The 24,830-nt window shown below is 45.8% G+C and overlaps 3 protein-coding genes across 3 annotated transcripts; 1 reads left to right on the top strand and 2 right to left on the bottom strand.

Moving 5' to 3' along the window:
- The first annotated feature begins 9,257 nt into the window (after positions 1 to 9,257).
- Positions 9,258 to 11,103, top strand: LOC136453892 (uncharacterized). Its single transcript, XM_066454444.1, has one exon. It carries the CDS (start codon positions 9,690 to 9,692, stop codon positions 10,656 to 10,658), a length of 969 nt encoding a protein of 322 aa, XP_066310541.1. The 5' UTR covers positions 9,258 to 9,689; the 3' UTR covers positions 10,659 to 11,103.
- Positions 11,104 to 11,882: 779 nt separating this feature from the next.
- LOC136453891 (uncharacterized) lies at positions 11,883 to 16,906 on the bottom strand. The gene is made up of 9 exons (XM_066454443.1): positions 16,554 to 16,906; positions 14,460 to 14,866; positions 14,186 to 14,364; positions 13,513 to 13,593; positions 13,330 to 13,416; positions 13,098 to 13,221; positions 12,919 to 12,990; positions 12,518 to 12,598; positions 11,883 to 12,155 (listed from the first exon to the last, which is right to left on the bottom strand). The coding sequence occupies exons 1-9, from the start codon at positions 16,904 to 16,906 to the stop codon at positions 12,049 to 12,051; spliced, it is 1,491 nt and encodes a 496-aa protein (XP_066310540.1). The 3' UTR covers positions 11,883 to 12,048.
- Positions 16,907 to 18,669: 1,763 nt separating this feature from the next.
- LOC136453890 (uncharacterized) lies at positions 18,670 to 22,196 on the bottom strand. Its single transcript, XM_066454442.1, has 4 exons — positions 21,839 to 22,196; positions 21,364 to 21,765; positions 19,344 to 19,761; positions 18,670 to 19,127 (listed from the first exon to the last, which is right to left on the bottom strand). The coding sequence occupies exons 1-4, from the start codon at positions 22,179 to 22,181 to the stop codon at positions 18,938 to 18,940; spliced, it is 1,353 nt and encodes a 450-aa protein (XP_066310539.1). The 5' UTR covers positions 22,182 to 22,196; the 3' UTR covers positions 18,670 to 18,937.
- Between the last annotated feature and the right edge of the window lie 2,634 nt (positions 22,197 to 24,830).

The raw sequence follows: 24,830 nt of genomic DNA, 5'->3' as shown, positions 1-24,830 counted from the left end.
CCACTCGGGCGCGGTGCGATTCACCATTGCCATGAGCGGGTCCTTCGGTAGTGGAGCCGAGCTATCCGTAAAGACGAGCCTCTTTGGCTAGTCCCGCTATCCCAATGTCAGCATCAAGGGGTTGGAAGTTCAATTAAAAATAGGTACAGGGAAGGAGAACTTACAAAGCCAATGTACCCCGGTTTTGGTCGCATTGGATACACGAAATCAAGGATGATGCCAACGTCATCCTTCGAAGGCTCTATCGCCTCCTTGATACGCTGTGCCACTTCGGAGGAGGGGAGCGCTTCATTGGCAAGCATCGTCCCATCGAGTGACGCTCCGAGCGCCATCAAGTATATGGGAAGTGTGCGGCTCATCAGCGGCGCCACCATCCGTGTAGGGTAGGCGCCGATGATCCCCTACCCCTTCTTGCCCTGCTCCTTTAGAATTCGGATGCCGACGAGATGGTCCTTGATTTTCTTCTTGTCTTTATCCGGTACACCCCACTTCCATGGCTCCGAGACCTCTTTGATAATGCACCCGGAGAACGCTAGCAAGGGGGCGGCAGCGTCATCCTTGATGTAAAACCAATGCGAATGCCACCACTTGTTGGAGGTCGACAGACGCATCAACGGGTATTCATTTACCCGGTTGTTGCGGAGATGAATGTCGGCGCATCCCACTGGCACGCTTAGCTCTTGCCTCTTCTCCCGCTTCTTTAAGAGGTTGACGGCAAAGAAATACCGCCAAATGTCGAAGTGGGGACTAATTCCCAGGAATCCCTCACACAGGGCAACGAATGCCGCAATATGTTGGACTCTATTGGGGATAAGATGTTGTAGATCCACCTTGTAGTAGTGCAGTAAGCCCCAAAGAAACTTGTGGGTGGGGATGGCGAATCCCCGCTCGTGAAAGCGAGCGAAGGACACCACGTAGCCTTTGGGCGGCGACGGCTCGTCCTCATTGCTGAGCAGCCGCCACTCCTCGGTGGCGGTCAGCAGGCAAAGGAGGCCACGATGAACGAGGCCCTCCAGGCGCTGAAGGGTGATGTCGGATCTACACCACGGCTCCATTAAACGATTGGGAGGGGGTGGACGCGAGCTTGACGACGGTTGCAATGCGGGTATGGGAGGCTTAGGCGATTGGCGGCGGAGGTTGTAGATGCACAGGCAAGGAGGCAAAGTACAGAACCCTAGGGGTGAACCCCTTGGTTTTATAGGGGCGACGGATGTGAGAAGGGCAACTATCCTCCTAGATCTCTGTGCCTACCATGATACACCACCACGTCGCGTCGCGAGATATGCGTCCGTGATCCCTATCCTTTCCCACCAAAGTTGCGCCGGACATTTTGCCTTCCCGGGCAGACTAGGACTCTTTTTCCGTAGGAGGGATATAGGTTGAGAAGCATTTCTCTGGCCCACCTAGGCCTAGGAGTTCGAGTGCTGACCCAATAGTTTCGGCGGCCGTCCCAACGAGGGATGGGCCCACGAGCGGCCAAAACTCAGGCACACGAGCCTTAAGGGAGTCTCGATCCATGATCGAGTCTCAACCAAGCTAAACCTGGATGAATCCCCGTGAACAGGATACTAGGGTTTCCTTTAAGCTATCCAGTTGCTGAAACACCAAATTTCATGCCCATACCCGTGAAGGGTCCGAATTACCCCTTGGGCGATTCTATCTGAATCGCCCGGGGGCTACACCCGACGGGTGCGCTCGCGCGTACCCTCTGACGAATCAAAATACCCCCGGGCGATTCTTTCTGAATCACCCGGGGGCTCGGGGGCTACACCCATTGGGTGCGCTCGCGCGCACCCTCTAGCGAATTGAAATACCCCCCGGGTGATTCTATTCGAATCACCCGAGGGCTAAGGGGCTACACTCATCAGGTGCGCTGGCGTGCACCCTCTAGCAAGTCAAATCACCCTCGGGCGATTCTATCCGAATCACCCGGGGGCTCGGGGGCTACTGTCGGGGACCGATTACTGGGGTACCCAAAGAGGTGGGACTAATAACCAACAAACGCTGATACTTCCGAACAGGCAGGAACACAACTACACTCCTTGTCCATACAACCGAAGGTTGCTGCGCCTTGCCCTGTCCCGAAGGGTTGGCTCTGCCTCACCCGACCCTCGAGGGCTGGACTTCGCCTCGCCTGACCCCCGAGGGCTGGGCTCCGCCTCGCCCGACGTCTGGGGGCAGACTCCACCTCGCCCAACGACTGAGGACTGGCTCCACCTCGCCCGATGGCTAAGGGCAGGCTTCGCCTCGCCCGATGGCTAAGGGCTGGCTCTGCCTCACCCGATGGCTGAGGGCTGGCTCCGCCTCGCCCGATGTCTGAGGGCTGGCTTCGCCTCGCCCGACGGCTGAGGGCTGGCTCCGCCACGCCCGATGTTCCAGGGCTGGCCCCACCTTGCCCGACGTCTACACCCTGCCCCTTTATAATGACGAGCACAGGGTAAGACAGGACACTCAGGTCAACCACAGCACCAAGGACCATGCCCTCCGCACCTACGAGAAGGTACCGTTAGGATACGACGGGACGGGCGCTTTAAGCCCTCCCAGGCATGGCAGAGCCCAAATAGTGTTGTAGGCACCGACTTTTGCCCTATAGTATTATGGGCGCCGCCATTAGCCCTCGGGCGTGGATCCTAATACAGGCATACGACAACCACTATAGTCCAGGAGGGAACTCACATCATCAATAGTAACGAACGTATGGTCACTTCCCCGTCCGCTCCCTGTAGGGTCACGGCTAGGTACCCTGACGCGTCGCATTGTCCACCGGAGTAGGATGGTACGCGACCACTAGCTGACCGAAGCTAGAGCACAGCCCTATTAGGATCAACAAACATGCTATCCCTGGCACCGTCTGCCATGTCAGCAGGGTAGGCTCAAGGGAAAAGTAAGACCCGACACCTTCGAAGGACCTTCTCTACCTCTGTTTTTTTTCTCTTTCTCCCATCTGTAATCCCTACTCCCCTTGGTCTATAAAAGGGAGGACAGGGCACCCCACTAAGGGGACGGATCGATTCCACACACAACACACAGCCAAGCAGCAATCGAGCTCTTGGCATTCTTTCGACCTTTCCATCAGAGACTTGGGACATGTCCCTCTCTCGACCGTTTGTACTCCCTACTACGAACCTTTTTCGGTGCTAATAACACGAGCAACAGCAGACTGGACATAGGGACATTCTGCCTGAACCAGTATAAACCTTGTGTCCTTTAGCACACCATCCAGGCCTAACGCGCAACAAATATAAATTTACTAGTTGGTGTTTATTCGAAACATCGACAGTTACACACCAGTTATAAAAACGTTAAGTGCTAAGGGAGCAGTCATCCATCACCGTTTAAGCGTTTTGTAATACAGTAGAAATTGATTTTTTTTTCTTGAACCGAACAAATGAGATATGAGACTGGAGAGCAATTGAGAAAGTTCAAATGAATAAGGGCTACCTCTCCACACCTCCCCTTTTTATACGGGAGGTGGGATGGAAGATTTTCACAATTTTCCTTAGTAGGGCTTATATTTAGAAAAGAGCATCTAGGGGTTGTAAATGGATCCTAATCATTATCTCACAAGCTTATTTACTATGTAATTGAACCCTGAACACACTAATGGGGGCCTAACATATAATACACCCCCAACATAGAACTCAAAACATTCAGCATACATTAAATTATCTGCTGATCCGTTAAAAGATGTTAGAAAGACGAAAGGGTTTGTGGTCCAGTGGGACGCTACCCACAAGAATTCAAACCCTCTTAGCTACCAAATGTAACTCCAGGATCCCATGCTCGCATGATCGAAAATGATAACAGAGAGGCTTTGGGACTTGAAGAAAGAGCAGGAAGGAGTGTTAGAAATGGCCCAAGGTTTTATCAAATTAGGACCGAGTCATAAGAGCTTAATGGTCATATTAGTGCCCTGATCAGGGCACGTTCAACTATCAAACTGCCAAGGTCCTAGGCCATCCGGAGTCTATAAGAGTGGAGAGGATCTCTTTCTCCTTAGAAGTTAGTTAAGCCGTCTTAACCAAATCTCTAACTCCTATCCATCGAGATCGAGTGCCAGCATGGCAACATCCATCATATCTTCTATAACACTGGCACAAGCCTACATCAGCAGCATCCACAAGGACGTCGTCATCATCCCCGGCAACTCCAATTATGGGCTAATATCATATTAGGTGTTCATGGCTTAGACTAATATAATCACTATCTTAATTCAGCATTAAGTTTGACATTTGGGAACCAGAGTAAGATTAGCTTATCTAATTCATGATCCTTAATGTTCTTTTAAGATCTAATTGCCCTATGTTAGTGCTAATCATTCATCACTAGGGATAATTGTGCCTTTGTTAGTCAAAATTAGTCACGTGTACAACCTAATTGATGTTCCAATTCACCCAATTAGTAGCCTAGGGTTTCGGTTAGAACTGACAAGGAAGGATTCGGCCATAATTGAAGTGACAGATTTTTTAATTTGTGTGGTTTAATTTAGTTATGGGTTTTAAATATATGTGATTTTTCATGGTTATATGTTGATCAATGTTGTTTATAGCTATTGATAGTCATAGCTTTGTTAACCACCAATAAATTATTCTAAGCCATATGTACAAGGTTCATCCTTGGGCATAAGATAAATATGGCTTTTGGGTATTTCTAAGGAAGGCCACGAGTAATGTTTAAGGATATTTTGGGATTAATTTAAGACAAATGGTAACTATCTAGTCATTATAGTAAGTTAATATTCTCTTCTTTACATTTATGTAATTAAGTGAATAATGATCACGTGGTACATTTTTTCTATGTTAAGTTAATTATTGCTAGAGACTTAATAAGCTTTATATGATTTATTTCATGGCTTGTGGCTATATATTGACCAAAGTTGTTTATGGCCTTGTTCGCTTCGCTGAAAAGTCAGTCTGAAAGGTATTGTTCGCTAATTTGTTGTGAGAGAAAAACACCGTACCATGGCTGATAAGCCAATAATGTAGCATTTAATTAATCCTCAACCATTTAAGTCGTAAAGTCTCTATGTACCTTCATGGGCTCCGTTCGCTTGACTGATAAGCCATAGCTGAAAGTACTGTTGGCTGATTTATTGTGAGACAAAAACACTATTCTGGCTAAAAAAACAAGCTGAAAAGTACGGATTATAAGACCAGCAAGCATGGCCATGATCATTGAGCCACTTTTATACCATCTCTAATCAAGATGGAACTAATAGGAAGTTTTGGTTAGAAAGTAGTTGTCTCTAATAAATATGAAACCAACCAGAAGTCTTCTTTAGAGAAAAATATGTGGTTGTTTGGCTGATGATTTTTGCGACTGATAAGCCGGCTGGTTTGTCGTGAAAGAAAAACATTGTACCATAACTGATAAGTAGTTCAAGCGAACATATTATTGATCATATTCATGTATCATTTCCCTTAGCCAAGCGAACATATTATTGATCATATTCATGTATCATTTCCCTTAGCACAAAGTTTCCATTTATTCATATTATTGATATATGTTATTATTAATCTGATATTTCCTTTTAAAAAAATCTGATATTTCCGTGGCACCCGTCGCCGCAAGGCCAAGCGGACTTATCCAGCCGTGTGCTGCAACAAGTGATTCCCACGACCCACTAGTGGCCAGCGAATCCAGCCGCTACACATACGATCGGGTATAGCCGCTGACTGATGCACGCAATGGAAGAATAGACCCCCACAGCCATAGCGTATCTCGCCGCCAGCCGCACAATCTGCACCGCTGCACACGACACTTGCGGGCGTTTCCTCGATCTTGTGTTCTGCTCAGGTCGCAAATGCGTTCTGGGCAGCAGCCTCTGGCGACGCACGGGCACGGGCGCACGGCGGCACGGCACGCCACCCATCCCGTGCCCTGTGCGCGAGCCTCCGGGAGGCCGGAGGTGGCGGCGGTAGCGAAGAAGGCGCGGCGGACGTATGGGTGATGGTGCGGTGGCAACGAGGCCGATTGCCGGACGCCAGGCCGCGGTCGGTCACTCAGCTGATCAGCTCTCGTGCGCGCAGCGAATCTGAAGCAGTACAGCCCAGGGAAGGCACACCGTAAACGATGCCTGCAGTCACTTGTGCATGAACCGCTTTTCCACAGGCTATGCCAACAGCAGAGTATGGCCACACAGGAAATAAACGCCAGCAGCAGCAGGCAAGCGCTCTTGACTGAGAGAACAAACTGAACAAAGAACTAAAACCTGTCCGAGCATGCAGTACAAGCAATGCAAATGCAATCCACCACACGGAACGGAATGGCAGGCCGGTACGTGCCCCTCGTACACGAACACCGATTCGTGCCTCCCCTCCCTCTGTAGATACACCTGATCCGACATCCATGGTGGATCGATGGCCGGCAAGGGTGGGTTGGCACAATCGGCTGCGCCACACACGAACGGAACCCCTTTTCCGTGATTCCTTCCATGCCAACTGCGACGAACTAACGCGCCGGGCCCGGGCCGCCCGGGCCGGTGCGCGAGCACTCGTACCGGCACCGGCCGTCCGTGGCACGCACGCAGACACGGCCACGTGCCACGGCATGGCGGTTCACTGGTTCGTCCGGTTCGCTTCTGCCTAACCTGCCGGGGAGCGGGAGCGGGAGCCAGAGCGAGAGCTCGGACGACAGCGGGACAGGGCTCGTGAGCGCGCGCTGGCCGTCTATCTTCTCCAACGACTCCGATCTGGAGCTGTCGGCAGCCGTTCGGCCGGCCGGCCAGGTTCTGCAGATCGGCTACATATCGTAGGCAGACCGGCCGGCACCCTAGCAGCGCCAACCCAATTCATGTCTCGACCTGTGATGTTGATTGCTGAGACTAGTCAGTGTGTAGCCCTGTTCGCAAATCGCAAGTGACATCGCTGTCAAAATGTAATTTCAAAACTTTTTTCCTGGTAATAATGTTCTGACTTCTGGGTAAAACAAGTGCAAACTGAGTACGTAGATTGACTGAATGTAAGTCAGCGATGACGGTGCATCAAGACTCAGTACGGTCAAACATCAGAGAGCAGGGCAGAGGAGGAAACGCCTGTGATCTGGTCAGGAAATCATCGACTCTGATCTCTTATTACTACCAAGTCAGGGCCTCCTGAAACTAATCTTGAACAGTTCTTTTCTCACCTCCTCAACACCAGGCTGAAACTTGCTCATCTTGGCCGGTTCCGAGTCACAGGCCTGGAAACGATAAACAAGCATGCATTGGGCGATCGACCTTGGCCGCTGGTCCAGTCCAACACGGTACACGAAAGAGGGAGATGGTAGTGCGTGCAGTATTCAGGAGCGTTGAATCCGCCGTCACTCGCCACCAAATGCTCTGGGCCTTGTTTAGTTCCCAACTTTGGCACTATGTAAAAAGAAGATTCTTCGTCACATCAAACTTGCGGTAAATGCATGGAATATTAAAAGTAGACGAAATTAAAAACTAATTGCACAGTTTGGTTGTACTTTGCGAGACGAACATTTTGAGCCTAATTAGTCAACGGTTGGATAATTATTACCAAATACAAACGAAATGCTACAGTAGGGAATCTGACACTGTGCAAACTTTGCACGTCCAAATTCTGGCCAACTAAACACGCCCCTGGCCTTAATAGAGATTTTATAGAGTTTTATAGGCATTAAATATGCTGACATGGCACCGTCTTGATGAAGAGAGAGAAGATAAAAGTTTCATAGGAGTAGAGAGTGTTTTATGAGAATGAAACTCTTCTGCACTATTTCTAAAATATGGGTGTGTTGAAAATTGAGAGATGAAACCCCCACTGAAACTGGCCTTATCACTGCGCCCAGTCACCATCCGTGCACAACGAGGCAGCCTCTGCCTCCTGCCATCACATGCCAACTCCATCCATGCAATTCTATGTCGGGTCAAAGTTACAGATTATGTTAAGTTTAACTTAATTTATAGCAAAATGTTATTAACACGTATGACTCTGAACTTATTTAGATTGATAAATGTTAGTGCCTTCTTTATATAAATCTAATCAAACTTTGAAGTTAACGTTATTATAAAATTACATCTTTTTGAGATGGCTGGCCAGCGAGAACGGCGTCGACAGAGGAAAGTCTACAGGGTCTTGTTTAGATTACAAATTTTTGTAATCTGGACACTGTAGCACGTTTCGTTTGTATTTGATAAACTTTATCCGATCATGGACTAACTAGGCTCAAAAAATTCGTCTCATGATTTACAACCAAACTATGCAATTAGTTATTTTTTTTTCCTACATTTAATACTCCATGCATACGTCCAAAAATTGATGTGATGAAAAAAGTAAAAAAACTTAAAATTTTGAGACAATCTAAACAAGGCCCAGGTTTATCCAGAGACAAGAACAAGAAGAGCTCAGGAACGTCAGCAGCCGTATCCTCTTCTTTTAAGATTTGCAATTGCATCATTGCATGTATACGTGCAGGTAGAGGAAGATGCCCTGTCAGTCAGAACGGAGCACCAGCACGCAGCCTACAAAGCCACCATGCATTGACCACTCTTTTGTCCGAGTACAACGACCCGGCCGGCATCTCTTTCTCTCCCCTACAGAATAGCCAGGCGACTCTTCAAGTAGAGTAGTTGCAGCGTAGGTGCAGGACTAGGAGAGTACACTTCGTGTAAGCGTGTTTGGTTTTTTAGTCGCTTCTAAAATTTATATCACATCAAATATTTAGATATTAATAAAAAGCATTAAACATAAATTAATTATAAAACTAATTACATAGATGGAGGTTAATTTATGAGACGATTTTTTAAATCTAATTAATCTGTCATTAGTATATATTTACTGTAGTACTGTGTTGTCAAATCATGGACTAATTAGGCTTAAAAGATTCGTCTCGTAAATTAGTCGCAAGTTGTGTAATTAGTTTTGTAATTAGTCTATATTTAATACTCTATGCGTCTAACTATTTGATGTGACAGGAATTTTAGGAGAAACAGGACATTAACTGTCTCAGTTATCTCAGCTGCCTAGTATCTAGCCCTACATTCCCCTCCCCTGCCACTGCCTGCACACATTGTTGGGCACGCACGACACAGGTTATACTCCCCTGCCTGCAAACCGAGAAATCTGCTCCTGTGGCTCTCATCTCCACATGCCACCCACATGCCGCTGCCGAGACCTGAAGGGCCCCCGAGAGATCCAACTCCAATGCTGCCGCCGATAGCTCATGCCTCTGGGGCCTCCTGGCCATGGTGAACGAGTGGCAGTAGAAATTGCTATAGAAATACTAGAAAATACTGGCAGCTCAAAGAACCAAGGTTGGTCCCTGAAAGATGGGGGCATTTATTCGACGCGACGCAAGCAAGCGGAGAAGGTTCCTCCGGTTTTAAACACCAACAACGCAACACCCCATGAGCCTGGCTAGGCTGACGAGGGCTGTTTGTTCCCTCCGATCCACCCGCTTTCATGTACAGCTCACTTTCTTGGCCTCCCCACTTTCCAGCTCGGTTTGCTAACCCATGGTCGTCTCACCTCGCCCCCTTGCCCAACTCCATAACTTTGCATGGCAGTCGCCTATATCCCATATGTATAGCAATTAGCAAGCTTGCCTTCTTCCTTCAGCCACCCTGTCGACCTCACTCTCATGGTCCGGTCCGGTGCATATATACCTTGGTCGATCGATCGATCGATAGCTAGCTAGGATCGCATTGTGTTCCACCACCAATAGCCAGCCACAGCATCGACATAATGCAGGACTTGTTCTCGGTCCCTTCGTGTTTCTCGGCGGGCGAGAAGCTGCCGGACGTCCCGGCGTCCGCGGCGGCCACCAGGTCCGGGCAGAGCGCGGCGACGCTGGTTTACCGCGCGGGGATCGCCGGAGAGGACCGCCTGGTGACGGTCACGTGGTGCAGGAACCTGCTCACCCACGGCCTGTCCGTGTCGATCGAAGGGTCGGCGGGCGGCGGCAAGGACAAGAGCGGGAGCAGCGGCAGCAGCAGCAGGGACAGGGAGTGGGGCGACGCCGACGGTGGCGGCGGTGCGTCCTCCAAGCAGGGCTGCAGCACCGCCTGCAAGGTGGAGATGCAGCCGTGGCACTTCTGGCGCAAGTACGGCGCCAAGCAGTTCCACGTCGACGGCAGGGCCGTCGACGTCGTCTGGGACCTCCGGAGCGCGAGGTACTCCGACGAGCCCGAGCCGATGTCCGACTACTACGTCGCCGTGGTGTCGGACGACGAGGTCGTGCTCCTCCTCGGCAACCTCAAGAAGGAGGCGTTCCGGCGCACCGGGTCGCGGCCGTCGCTGCGGGACGCCGTCCTGGTGTGCAAGAAGGAGCACGTCTTCAGCAAGAAGCGGTTCCTCACCAAGGCCAGGTTCCACGACAGGGGCAAGCTGCACGACATCAGCATCGAGTGCAGCAGCAGCAACCTCAGCGGCGCCGGCGTCGGCGTCGACGTCGACATGGTCATCAAGATCGACGGCTCCGTCAACGTCCTCGTCAGGCACCTGCAGTGGAAGTTCAGAGGCAACGAGTGCATCTCCATCAACCACCTCAAGGTGCAGGTGTACTGGGACGCGCACGACTGGCTCTTTGGCACGGGGATGAGGAACGCACTGTTCATCTTCAAGCCCGAGCCGCCGTCCACCACCGCTGTGGACCTCCACACTGATGAGTACTCTGATTTCTGCCTGTTTCTGTACGCATGGAAACTTGAGTGAGCTAGGATTCCATTATAGTGGACACCTTATTACCATGTTATGAACCAATAATTCATATCATGTAATACTAATGGATTATTGGGATATGGTGGAAGTGTATGCGAAATGAATGATTGGGGCCATTTTCTCTTACCTTCCTTCCTTAATCCTTCCCATGAGTGTGTTGTGCACATGGAGGATTGGACTGGAGGGGCACAAGATAGTCCTGGGGATTAGGAACAGGCTGGTCCTGATAGAGAAACATGACCGGCAGGATTCGCAAAGGCATTGCCTTTCCCAATCATGCATTCATGCTGATTTATCCTGGGAAACTCCAGCTAAGAGCTGGTCCCTCCCATGGAGCACTATTGAATTCTTCAAAAAAAAAAAAAGAACTATCTTTCTAATTTATCTTGATCCTCCTAATTTCTTTAATTTTGCTCCGTTCAAGAACGAGGACCCCGCAGATAGGGGCACAAATCCCTGAATACTGACTGGTTGTAGCATAATTTGTCCCATAATTTGTCCCATTGATGATGTAAACTCAAGGAATACAACCGCGATACTTTCACCTGGGCGTAAAGTAACGACCTCATTGGATTTTGGTCTTTGAACCATGCAACTTTGGCACTGTCTGCAGGTGATTAACAGATGAAACAAACAATCGCAGAAAGAAAGTAGCCAATTTGCACATCATATTTACACATCTTCATCCACTAAAATCAATATAAATCTCATAGATATATCAGTCTGAATGGTTTTATTCAGAAATTTTAGTAAACGAGGATCAGGATTGAACAGAATCAGATTGCGGAGAACTTTGAATGAAAAGCTTAACTGAACAAGTTCGAAATAGTTGGGAGCCCTATATGACAAACTAGATTCTGAGGTTTGAATGTACAAACTGAAATAGTTTGGGGGCTTATGGTGTATTTTCACCGGTAATACCATATAGGGTTCAGGGGGGAAAAACTGCAGTTTAATGAGCAATTCAAGTAGAGTAAAAATAATTGTTTCCTGATGCTGATAATTAATTCTAATTGCTTTTCCCCCCTGGTTGATAAGATTTTACTTTAGGAACACAGTTATGCTACTAGTAATACCATATGTGCATCTTTGTTGTGCTACTAGTAGTTCACATCAAAAGCCTTTTAGATTTTCCCAGAATTTCCGCTTAAAATAAATATAGACGTGCTGCGATAACAGAGGCCACAAATGTAAACATGGAGAGTAATTTATCTGACCAAATGGCCAGTTTACACAGTTACAAAAAGCACAATTGGGTTTTCACATGAACGGAATCTGTAGAGGGAAGTTTTCTCACATGGTACTTCCTCAAAATAATGATGCTTCTTAAATTCATGAAATATCAATTAAATTGTTAATCAAACTAACAGAAATGAGAAAAAGACTATTTTGAACCAAAACCAAACCATTTCGCCAAGAAGAACTTATTTTTCCCACGAGATGCTTCATCTGAAGCCTTTCCACCACTTCCACGTGCTGTCCTTTGGTTAGCTGTCATGGAAATAACCATAACCAAATCAGCAGGAGATATATCATGTACAAAATTGCACTCACATATGATCAACTTTACAAACTTCTTAGTTAGTAGCAGATAGATGCTATGGATAGAACAGTTAACATGGTATCCAGAGTTTATAGTAAAAATTAAAAGTGTGAGTTTGTGAAAAACAATAAAAAAAAGGTTTCTTAATGAAAACAAAAGGGCGATTCAAAACGAACTCTAGATGTAGTATTAGTTCTGGATTCAAAGGTTAACCCAGAAAATTGTGGTATCCTTAATTAACTGTTCAGCTCTATACAAGTAATGTGCTTATCAAATCACAATGGTCCAATGCAGGCACTAAAAAGCTTACTTGAATTTGATTTTTTAGCATCTTGCGATGACCCTGATGCTGAGATTGAATTTTTTTGCTCTGGAGGACTGTCCTCATTGCCTAGTATAAAGAAAAGAAAAAAAAATCATGTAAGACAATAATGGTTGAACGAAAATGATGAGCGAGGCTTCAAAGAAATATAGTTAGATGCTTTATTTAGAAATTCTAATCGAGTCATTGAGGTTGTATAAGATGGCAGGTGGAGTGGAGTTGCTATTAGTCATATCATGCTGAGACGTCAGCTGTAACATCTGAATGCTAGTTCAATTTTAAAATAATGGACACAAATCTTAAATCTGTCTTCAAGATGAAAGTACAGTAAATTAGTAAAATAAAAGTCAGTTATTTTAGCATGTGAATATAAAATGGATGGAACTCACCATCTGTGGTTGAATATCTATAGGTGTTCTTCAGGTACTCGACAAAGGAGTGATCATTGTGATCAAGCATCACTGGTCAAAATGCAAGGTAGAAGTTAATAGCAGACATTAATGTATGAATTTTCAACTTCTTAATTTTATATTTGTAGATCAATGCCTAAGTAAGATTTGTATATTACATTGCTGAAACAATTCATGCCTCATATGCTCAAAGGTACCAAACAAAAGCAACTGCACTGCATCTGAATCTCTATTTGAGCACTTCTTGGAAAGGTTGCTCGTATCTAACAGGATACCTGCGAGCTGATGGGAAACCACATTAAGTATAATCAAGAGAGTTCCCTCAGAAAAAATATAATCAGGAGATGCCTGAAATCTACACAGGATATTGCATGTAGAAAATGCACTAACCAGAAGTTTCTTTATGTCCAAGTTCTGAAGCAGGCTATAAGCATCCTCACAATAGGTATGGGTCAGGGTTGTGCAAAGTGAGCCCACCTAGGAGACCAAATCAAGCATGCTTATGAAGTAAATGCTGATGTCATATACATTAACCTATGAAAGCACTTGAAAAGTACAAGTACACATTATTACCTCAGCTTTTGATTTCAAAACATCTTGCCCCACCACAAGCAAGCTAATTCGCTGGTCCATTATTAGTCCATCCATGTCAACCTAATTAAGATTCTAGAAATCAGAATCATATATACATTTTGGTTCCCACGAGATATGTATACAGCTTGATTATTCCTTACAAACTGGGGAATAACACATTTTGCATGCCACTGCCCATAGAAAACAAATGCAAAATTCTGAAAACCAGTTGGAAGGAAACAAGCAAATATAGTTAGCGGCTGGTGCTGGTGCACATTGCTCTTCTTTAACTCTTCATGATATCTTATGCATACATTACTTTAATACTGTCCCCCACTTGTGGCTTGGATTCATCTTCCCTTTCTATCAGCGTATCAGTGTATTATGCTAAAACCGCAAATGCTAAATTCTGAAAACCTGTTGGTGTCATGGCCACCCAGAACGACAACCACATGGTGCCAATCAAAATTGAGGACACCCACATAACACGACTGAAATGTGTTGCTGTATACTACCCCATCCCTGTTGCCTCTGCCTCAAATAAACGCTCAATAACTCTGGGACCAAGACAGTTGTCGAATCTGTCCGAAACTAACTCCATACCGTACGCCAGCCATCACCATTCACGTCTTGAAGAGGCACAGTGTTAACGCATTAAGATCACATGATGTACCTCGTCGGCGAAGAGCAGCGCCGAGGCGTCGACCCCAACGTGATACAGGAGCCAAACCGCCTGTCTGCACCTAGCCATCCTGCTCCGGCGCATGTTCACCACCGGCACTGCTGCGTGGCCATCCCCCTTGCTTGGCAGCATCCAAGCGTAGCATATCGCCGCCACAATAGAGCTCACACCTACCCAAGTTCAAAACAAAGATCCAATAAATGACCACAGAGCTCAGATTTAGTTCAAATTTCAAATATGGGGCCAGAAGCTCAGAAGAACTTACTTTTGGAGGCGTCGGAGAGCACGAGCTTGGTGGGCCTCGACGCGGGACGGTCCCCTGCCGCTAGGTCGGCGACCACGGCGCGCTGGCGGCGGAGGAAGGAGTTGAGGCGGGCGACACCGTCGCCGGATCCATCGGCAGCAAAAGCGGGGGCGGAGGACGCGGAGGCGTGGCGGCGGTGGCGAGACTGCCCGGCGGAGATGGACGAGGTGGAGGTGGACGTGGCGCGACCGAGGGGGGAATCGGGGGTAGGTGCGTCGCGGAAGCGGGACTTGCGGCGAGGGTTTGGGGGTATGGAGGGGGACGGGGAGGGGGGCGCGGAGGAGGCGAAGGGATCGGAGCGCGGAGGGGACGAGCTGATGGACGCGCGCTGCAGGATCTCGTCGCCGATACCGCCCGGTTGCCAGTGCCTGCAAGCACGCACGCACGCCGGAAGAAGATCAGTTTAGCGGGGAGGATGAGCGTTCGCGGCGGGCGCCATGGGCGGCAAAACTTGCAGAGTGAGGTGAGAGAGATTGCCTTTGGGCCACAAACAACTTGCTAGTGTCTGTTGGGCTATTGGATAGGCTTTTCGGCCTGTTAAAGATCAGGGTCATTTAATATAGCGAAGCCTGTTAAAGCTCAGGGCATTTAATATAGCGATCACTGATCAGGTATAAAAAAACCACAAAAATATAGTGAGCTATCGACTACTTCCTCTATTTTAAATTATAAATTATAAAACGTTTTAACTTATATATATATATATATATATATATACTTAGATATACCTAGAAAAATCAAAACATCCTGTAATTTGGATGGAGGAAGTACCTAAAAAACTACTGACTTGAGTACTAAAATAAGCAGCTCAAAACTATGGTTAAGCAAAGGCTCTGCACTTGGCAAGCAACGGCACATTTTTGCAGCACCTATGGGGGTTTCTAACTTCGCCACTACCCACTTATGGGGGTTTATTTGGCTGCATTCGTATTCATCTCAATGTACATATTTTGAGATGGATTGGAATATAAATTAGTTATATTTTCATCTGAATATATGTAGACTAAGGAGAATTCGAGTGCAGCTAAGACTTTTATTATGAATCCGTTGAAGGCCTCGTTCTAAAAGAAATATGGAAGATAGAACATAAGTTATTTTCCATGGACAAAAAATTGTGGCGCGTTACTCTAAAAAACAAAAAAAAACAAGATTATGGTGCATGTTTAAGACTGGATATTAATTTTATAATATTGAGGAAAATCGTGCAACAGGCCAGCACTGCAAAGTCTGTTTGGATAACGCCCTCATTTGGAGCGCTCACCTGGGCAACTGAATCCAATTCTAGGTACTCGGAAATGAACATGCGAACCCAAATAGTATTGCGTTTGGTAGGGATCTAGATTCCCCTAGAAACATTTCAGATTCAGGATTTTCTTTAAAAACATTTGTTTGTTGAAATAGAATTGCTTGGTAAGAATTGATGAAACCATTTGGCTATTGATCCAGATTCTCCTTAAAATGAAGTAGAATCATTGCAAAACACATATTTAGATGATTCCCATTCCTAGTTCGAAACAGAGAAATATTTATGGGTGTTTCACGGAGAATCGCTTGACATAGTGTTTGGTAGGGACTCTAAAGATTCACTTGAGAATCCGCCGTAGCGTTTCTATCATCCAAACACATAACTGTGTGAAGCTTCTAATTCTACAGGTGAGTGTGGGTCGTGAGCCCGTGACATATAGCTAAAATTGTGATATATATTTTTTGATCTTGTCAATGGGTCTGATTATTCTACGATCCTATTCAATAGAATATACATTTCTACAATTTTTTAATTTGCTATCCTATTATCCTACCCAAAATCCTCCATTCAATTTAGAAACGACCTTGCCCGTGACCAGTCAACGATGTTTTGCACGGGAACTCCAGGCCATGGCACAGTTGTGGTGGTTAGAGAAAAAAAAAACTGCGTTCATGCATTAGTGCATCGAGCGAACTTGTCGAACCAACTCATTTCGTCGGACTACAATAAGGAGTACGTGAGCCTCCGTGAGCGCGCGCGCATGGTGCACCGTGCACACGCCTGCACGGACGAAAGTGATCTAGTTTTACCTTCTGGCGGACCGCGACATCGGGTCCCGGCGGTCGAGCGTCGGCGAGGGCTCCGTCCCAGATCCGCCGGCGAACCTGGGCAGCTGCCTGGACGGCGACCCGACGCCCTTCCGCCCCGGCGATCCGGCCCCGACCATCCTCCTCGCCTCCTCCAGCCAATCCTGCGTTTGCTTGCTCGCGCTGCTACCGCCGCCGCCGCCGCTGCTCTTCCCCTGCTTCTTGTTGCCCGCTGGCGATGCTGGCCTCCTGCTGCTCTCGCCAGTCAGGTCGTAGCCGCTGTGCCGCGCGCCGACCGTGCCGAAGAACCAGTCGTTCATGAAGTCGGTCAGGTCCGACGCCCCGTCCACCTCCATGCTGGCAGCACGTCCAAAGGACGACGCCTCGGGTGCTTACTGCTTATTAGCTTGCTGCGTATTAATTTGGAGATGTTTCTTTCTCTGCGAAGGTTTTGGATGCAGGTCGCGGCCCGGCCGGGGTTTTACCCTGCTGCGTGCGGAGATGAAGAGGTGGCGGAGGATCGGGACGGGCCGGGCAGTGCCGAGAGCACGTCAACTGATGTGGCGGCCGGCCGTGGGCGGCGTCTTGTATCGTAGCGCGGACCACGGAGAGATCGTTCGATCATTCCGAGGCCTTTGTTGTATTTTGCCGCGAAACGGCACGGGATCTCAATACGCGCCCTGCAGGTGGAGCTCGCTGATGAGACAACGGCCATCGGCAGCTGCCCTGGCTTCGTCGCCTCGATATGGGTAGCGTGAACATTACACTGTTGTCGGCCTATTTTATCCTCGGTAGTTCTCTTTTAGGTGAAGTCAAATTTCCAGAGCCCAACCTGGACGCCGATTTTGAACCTTAACTACTAAACCGGGTACCGGACGTTCTTCAATTGTCAAAGCTGAGCTCTGAATTGCAATTGTACTGACCACTATCAACCCGCCGCCGCTACGTGCCCCTCTGCATGATGCCACCGACTCAACATTGGGTCCATGCACGCTGTAGTCTCGCCTACGCGCCCTGCATCTGTAGAGTGTGTGCGCATAAAGGTGAGTGCGTCTTGTGTGCATCTACAGTCGTACCTTATTTCAGAATATAAAATGGTAATAATCGTCAATCGTGTATAGATTCCATACAAAACAGGTTCGTTTGATCGAATAGATATACTTTAGAGCAATTGAGCAACTCCAAAAACTGTCTATTTCCTAATTGTTAGGAATAGAGATTTTAGTTAGAAAATAGTCTTCAACAACTTCTTTAACTGGATATCAAATAGAGTCATTTTCTAGATTTCTCGCTAGCCAAAATAGACAACTCTCTAGAATGCACAAGATATAAAAGAGCTGTTATATAGAGTGAAAAGATATTGAAATCGGTTTTTATTTAAATGACTCTTCAAATGACGATTTAGAGAGAGTGAATTTTTGAAAGACTCTTGGAGTTATTAGAAGAAAAATATGAATATTTTCAAGTTCTGCTCAAAATGTGTTAAGTGAACCGGACCGACCAATCTCAGTAAAGTTTTATCCCAAACGCGTTGCACCTGTGACCATGATGTTGTAGCACATAAATCAATGGCGGAGCTTATGATGCATCATGCATGTACGTACAAATGTGTAAAGCACTTCTACCTAATATTAAAGAATAAAACGTTTCTTCTAATCCGTTTTTTTACTTCCCAAGCTGCCCTCACACCCTCCGTATTCCGTAAGACCCGGCCCGGATTCATGATCTGGTATATGACCCGGATTCATAGAACAATTAGGCACATAGAATGTAGAAACTGAATTTCAGTACCCGTGCTAACACTACAGGGCACATCTTAAGTAGCTAACTTGACATGACCATTGACATGACAATTAGCACATAGAATGTAGAAACTGATAGTAGCACATAGAATGCAGAAACTGAGGTTGTCTAAACAAGGTAGCAATTACCCTTTAAATGAATCAATTGTACAGACCAGAAGGTTAAGATTAGATTCCAGATCTGCCTACATGAATCTGTGACTTCATGAGAATTCGAATATACGTACACAAAAGGTACCATGTGAGGAACAGCGGCATATTAATACCAAAATACCTCGGTAGTTGCTATTCTCAGCAAACTGAGGAAATTAAGCATCTTCAATTTAGGAACAGCAAAAGGTTTCCAAAAAGGCATAGACTGGAGATGACTGTTGACATTGTTATTCGAGATGATAAACGTATAGTTATGACTAAGAAGACCCCTACAAAAGAGTCCAAGCAATTAAAGAAAGCGAAGCTAAGTGCATACAACATATTATTCTCCCTGTGTTATAGCCAACAATAAAAATGAGAATACAGAATAGTCACCATATGGTGATGAAGGAAAGAGAGGAACTGTTACAACAAGGAGCTCCTTAACACACCTTATGCAGCTGCCATCAATTTCTCTGTCTTCCTCTTCAATCGTTCCATAAATTGAGGATTAGCCTTAAGTCTTCCTTTAACATAAGCATTTCTGGCATCCTCAACAAGTTTGTCAGCTTTTATTGCATCTTTTATTAGAGTATACAGTGTCCTCAAGCAGTCTTTTCTGTTCTCTTCCCGATGTTCAAACCTGCCAAAGCAATCAATTTGCAATGATAAAGCTATCATCCTGGAGATCAGGATTCCTATTAGTATGAAGCAGAGCCACAAATAATATAGCAGTCTTGGAAATGCACAAAAAGACCCAATTCTGACAGTAGCACGTTTTATGGGCTATTTTAGTGATGGATGTCATACATAATTTCATAATCTTAGATTTAGTGTGCAACGAGAGAATTCATCATACCTTTCACTGATTATTGTGAGCTCATCTTTCCCAGAATTATACCTCTTTCCAACAACCTCACGCAACCGACGGAAAGCATGTCGTGAAAGTCCCAGTTCCTTCACAGTTACACTGAGTTTTACTTTTCTGTTTTTGGGATGATATGCATCGCCACTAGGAGCAAACACAATCCGTGATTCCCACCTTAGAACAGGTCCCTCGCCAGGTAGATCATCTAACTCAACTTTCTTACTTCCTGATTCAGTCAGTTCATCAGCATCAGTTGGCGTCTCTGCTTCAATTAGTTCAGTGCACTCGGCAACCATCCTGTCCTCAAATTCTTTGAACAACTCATATGCCTGCTCAGGTTCCATCTCTCCCCTCTCACACATGTCTCCCAACTCATTAAATTTGGCCTCCACCTTTTGCTTGATCTCATCTGGATGTAACATGTGAAGTTTCAAAAAAGAAATAGAATCACAATACTGCTGTACAGGAAAATGAGAAAACACACCCATAGCTATTATACTAAAACAATTACAAGTAATTACATATCTATATTTCAGGCATGAACAAAATAAAAACAAAACTAGAAATTCACACCTGAATACTCTAACATGCACACAAAGACTAGACTGTTTGCATGGTACCATAGCATCCATACTGAAAATAAATCAGATAGTATGATGACAAAAAGATGCCTTACAAGCAGAAATACCTATTCTATTGACAAGATATGCTTGTTATCACAAGTACAATCTGGACCATTGCCGACTGGCGACTTCTATAATAGCAAGTCCAACGTACTACCCCATCGTGACAGGCTTTATTCTTTGGTCTACACCTAGCTAAAAATTCAAATGTTCTATGTATCAAGCTATATTTTTCAATGATCAGTATAAACTTTTAAACTACAATTACTATGATCCCCTGATATACATTGTTGATGACATGATTACCCCCTTGATGCATCTTGGAACTACCATACAAGGGAGAACAGGCAGGTGCCTGTGATCTATTTGCAGAGGGTGGCACATTGTACCATCTGAGAACAACTGAAGGGCAGATGGAACTGCTTCAGATGTTGACTTGGTTGGGGACCCCAGCATCACATCAACCTACTACTGACACATACAATAGCTAAAAGGAGCTTGCATGCCAATTTAGCTGAAATTGAAGAAGCTAAATAGATGCCAAGCTAACTCATTTGTGCATATCACAAAATGGACAGAAGAACATGGCAACAGTACCCTCTTGGAAGTTACACCACAATTGTCTCTGGAATCTTTTTGTTTGTTGCCAGAATCATAAAGTCTTATTTGGTTACTGATGCAAAGTTCAATATATAAAGGCCATCATATGATAAGTTCAACTTATCAGTCAGAAAAGCGAATGAGATAACAACGAAAATCCTTTGTACGCATGTTTCTATAGCTTCTTGACAACATTTCTAACACAAAAGAAACTCTTAAAAAAACATATCACCATTTTCTGTATGTACACTACGATACCCTTATATTACTTATATGAATCAATTATGCAAGAATTTCACTAAGTAAAGCCAACACTCCGGCTCCGGTAATTACACACTTGCCAATATAACCAGTTGCCCGCTTATATATAACAAAAGCCACAACTAGATTATCATCACTCAACAACCAGCCCAGCATAATTCCTTAAATAAGAAGCTATGAAGCATTCAGTATGGTATAAAGATGACAGGTGTCTATATAATTCATAGATGCACTCCTTGGCCAACTGACAATTGTCTATATAATCGAAGGAAATGCAAACTGATAAGAATTTGAAGCATAGAAAAAGAAAAGAGATTCATTTTAATCACAAAACTACTTGGCCAAAGCAATCCAATGATGACCGTAAAATGTCAAATCCATTACATCCTTTATCTCCAACATCCTAGTCATTAATCTCCAACATCCTACTCATTAACTTCTCATTATAATTAGAGATTTCATTTCCAAAAGGTTCATAATATTCATAATAATGGGAGCAAGATAGAGAAAGCTTCAACTGAACATACCAGGCAGTAACTTGTCCCAGTAGAGCATGTCCTCCAAGATTCCCTCGCACACCTTCATGTTAGTAAAGCAGCCCTTGTCTGTGGCCTCATTCATCCAGGCATCCCACTTGGAGTCATCCATGTTAAACAACTCATTGTTCTTGATCTTCTTCTCAACATATTGCCTCGCATTGTAGAGGTCATTCAGCTCCTCGTCAGTATCGTGCATCTCCTCAAAATCAGACTCAAAGTCTCGGTCACGGACTTCAGGGAGTGGCTTACTACTATGCAGCTCCTCAATAAGGTCATCATCAGTCTCACTATGGGCACCCGTGAGATTCCGCTCAAGGACAGCCTCAGCGACGGATGGTAACTCTGCCTCTTCATCCACCCCATAGTAAGTCTCCAACCTCTTCTTCAACTCTACAATCGGAGACATCATAAGGACAGACCAACAGGATTGGACGAAGAAGGGAGGATGTGACAAAGAGAGTACCTATGTTCGAGACGTCGGCAGCGTGCGGGGGAGGAGGCAGCGGCGAGGGGACAGGAGGCGAGGCGGCATCGGAAAGGAGGCGGCGGGGAAGTAGGATGGGGAGCTTGGTGGCGATGGCGGGTTTGCGAGGCAGGGGAGCGAGGAGGCTCTGGGCATGGGGGTGTAGGTGGGCGAGCAGCCGCCTCATCGCGCCGGCGGCCGCGAAGGGAGACGACGACGCAGATCCGCCGGTGTGTTCTGCGTGGCGGCCGGTCGGGAAGAGGAACGAGCGACGGCGGACAGGCGGAGTCGAACGAGTCGCACCACGGGAGTCGGTACGCTGGTATGGGCCGGCCCATGACATTGGTTTGTTTCGCTCACGGTTGGATGCAAATTGGATGGCTAACATGCTGGACTGTAGAGACAAGTCGTTTTTGCCAACTTCAGAGGATCTGATTCCGGCGGAGGAAAGGTTTAGGGTTTTTGGTTGGGCCTAGCTGGCGGTCGGAGGAAAAATAAACAAGTGTTTGCTACAGCTTTATATATAAGCTGTTTTATGGTCAAAAACTCAAAACAAATCAAAATTAAATCAAACAGCATGTTTCTCTGTAGTTTATTCTAGTTTGCTTATTTCTATAACCTCATTTATACTAAAAGTAGGACCTGGATCAGACGTACTTTTTCAATGCTTTTACTTCACTAATAACACATATCATAATGCAATTGCTACCCGTTCTGTTCGCTTGGCTAATAAGCCATGGCTGAAAGTACTGTTGGTCGATTTGTTGTGAGAGAAAAATAATGTTCGTTAGTTGAAAATGTACGACTTATAAGTCAAGCAAACAGGACGATCATGCTTGGAGCATAGATAGAAGAGGTATGGGTACAGGTAAAACACACACATCTACCAGGTACGTGAGACTCTTTCTAAGTAAGAGAGAGCGCGTTCTAGCTTTGTCAATCACGGAATGAACGTCTCCTTCCTTACCATAGAAAAATACCTTTGTCAATTTTGACTTAACGCTACTACTGTCACAAGTCTACGGTCAGCTACGACTTTTAAATATCCTAAAAAACATGCATGAACAATAAACATGAGTCATAAATCTAGATCACAAATAAGACATAGAAGGCGTGATGGCATTTTGGTAAATAAAAAAAAGCTATCAAACGTTCATGAAAAACGACAACAGAATGCTATCTATTTATGTTTTATCTTTTTCATAAAATTAAAAGCTATATAATTTATATTATGCTGACCATGGCATCCAAACTATAAAAGTAATGTTGGTAATAATATGCTAATGTCTTATCAAACTTGCATCCAATTAAAATACAACATTGGTAGAATCTTCTGCCTTTACCATTGCAGTATAAAGTATTTACATGTTACTCACAAATATATTATAACTTTAATTTTATATTATTTAATTGTTTCATTACCAAAGGTTGATCTATGTTTCAATAAAAGTAAGTTTGTTTCTAATCATAATTAGGACATTAATAATTTAGTGGTGGGAATCTTTATTTTTAAGAATGTCAACGGTTCAAAAACTCACAATGTCATATCTACTATGTTTATGAGAAAACTAAATTATAATGTCCAGGCAAAAAAGAAAGAATAAAAAAATATATATAGCGAAAAGGAAAAACGGACCAACGGACCAAGAAAACGAAAAAAGAAACGACAATATTAGGAGGCAGGTGTCCAGGCGGCGGGATGCACCGTTGGTGGGCCGCGCGACACCAGGCCAAACCCCCGCTCCTCTGTTTTTTAAATAAACAATTAGCTCATCCACGTACTTGTTTGTATCCGCTCATTTGCTCATATATGCTCGCCTGCCACCTCCAGCACTCGACCGCTGGCCCAGCAAGGCTCGCGCGCGACCACCTCCGAGGCGCAGCGCTCGGGCGCCGACCCTGCTAGGCCACTTCGGCGCGTCGCCGCCGCCATCCCCTGCGGTGCCTCCATCCCCCGCCGCGCCCAGGGTACTCTAGCCCAGCCCACGGAGCATGTGCTCGCCCTAGGGGTGCTCACGTGCCTCGCGCAGGTGCTTACCTAGACCGTCGAGCTCCATGCGCCGTGGCGGCGTCGAGCTCCATGATTCATCCAAGCAGCAAGGTGACATTGCGTGCTGGAAATGCATGTTGCAAAGAGTATGTTTTAAGTGTTTCACATGTTTCATCTTGATATTGCAATTGTTTCATATGGATGTTGCAAAAGTATATCAGGATGTTGCATATGTTGCAATGGTTGCACAGTATGTTGCAAGCTTTTGTTCTTAATGTTTCAGTTGTAGTTTTTCAGATGTATGTTGCAAGCGTGTTTATCTGAATGTTGCATGTGTTTTATCTGGATATTGCATATATTTTCAGGTGCTTTTACAAGTGTTTCAACTATTTTTGAACATATGCTACAAATGTTTTATTTGGATGTTTCAAAAGTAGATCGGGTGCTGCATCTCACTCCTCGCCTTTTGCAACCTCGCCTTGGTGTCTTCTCCTCTTGAATGGGTGTTGCATGGGTGGGGCGAGTCATTCGAGCGGCGCAGAATCTGAGTAGGTGGGGTGTGCAAAACAGAGCAGGTGCGGGCGTGGAGAGCTGCATCCGGATGTGTCGATGGAATATCGTTGGCAGTCCTCCGAGGGGTATCCTATAAAGGTAGATTGATCGACAGAGGTGCGCGTAATCAAAAAAAAGAAAGCAACAGAGACACAAGAGTTAGACAGGTTCGAGCCGTCAGCATGACGTAATACCCTACTCCTGTGGTATGTTGGTTTGTATTGGCTATCGTATGACATTACATGTGTTTTGAGGGGGTCCCCTACCAGCCTTATATAGCCGGGGGATAGGGTTACAAGTTGATTAGATCTAGGAGATAACCAGTAAGTAATAATAGATTACAGGAATCACGGGATCGAACATATCCTAATAGATCTCGTGGCATCTTCAGGATATCGCCCTTGATGTCTTGCGGTATGCGCCGAGCAGTACCGTGCACCGTAAGTCTTC

Source organism: Miscanthus floridulus, chromosome 5, assembly GCF_019320115.1.
Source record: "Miscanthus floridulus cultivar M001 chromosome 5, ASM1932011v1, whole genome shotgun sequence".
NCBI lineage: Eukaryota > Viridiplantae > Streptophyta > Magnoliopsida > Poales > Poaceae > Miscanthus > Miscanthus floridulus.
Note: the sequence above shows the minus strand (reverse complement) of the source record. Positions and strands in the feature narration are given on the sequence as shown.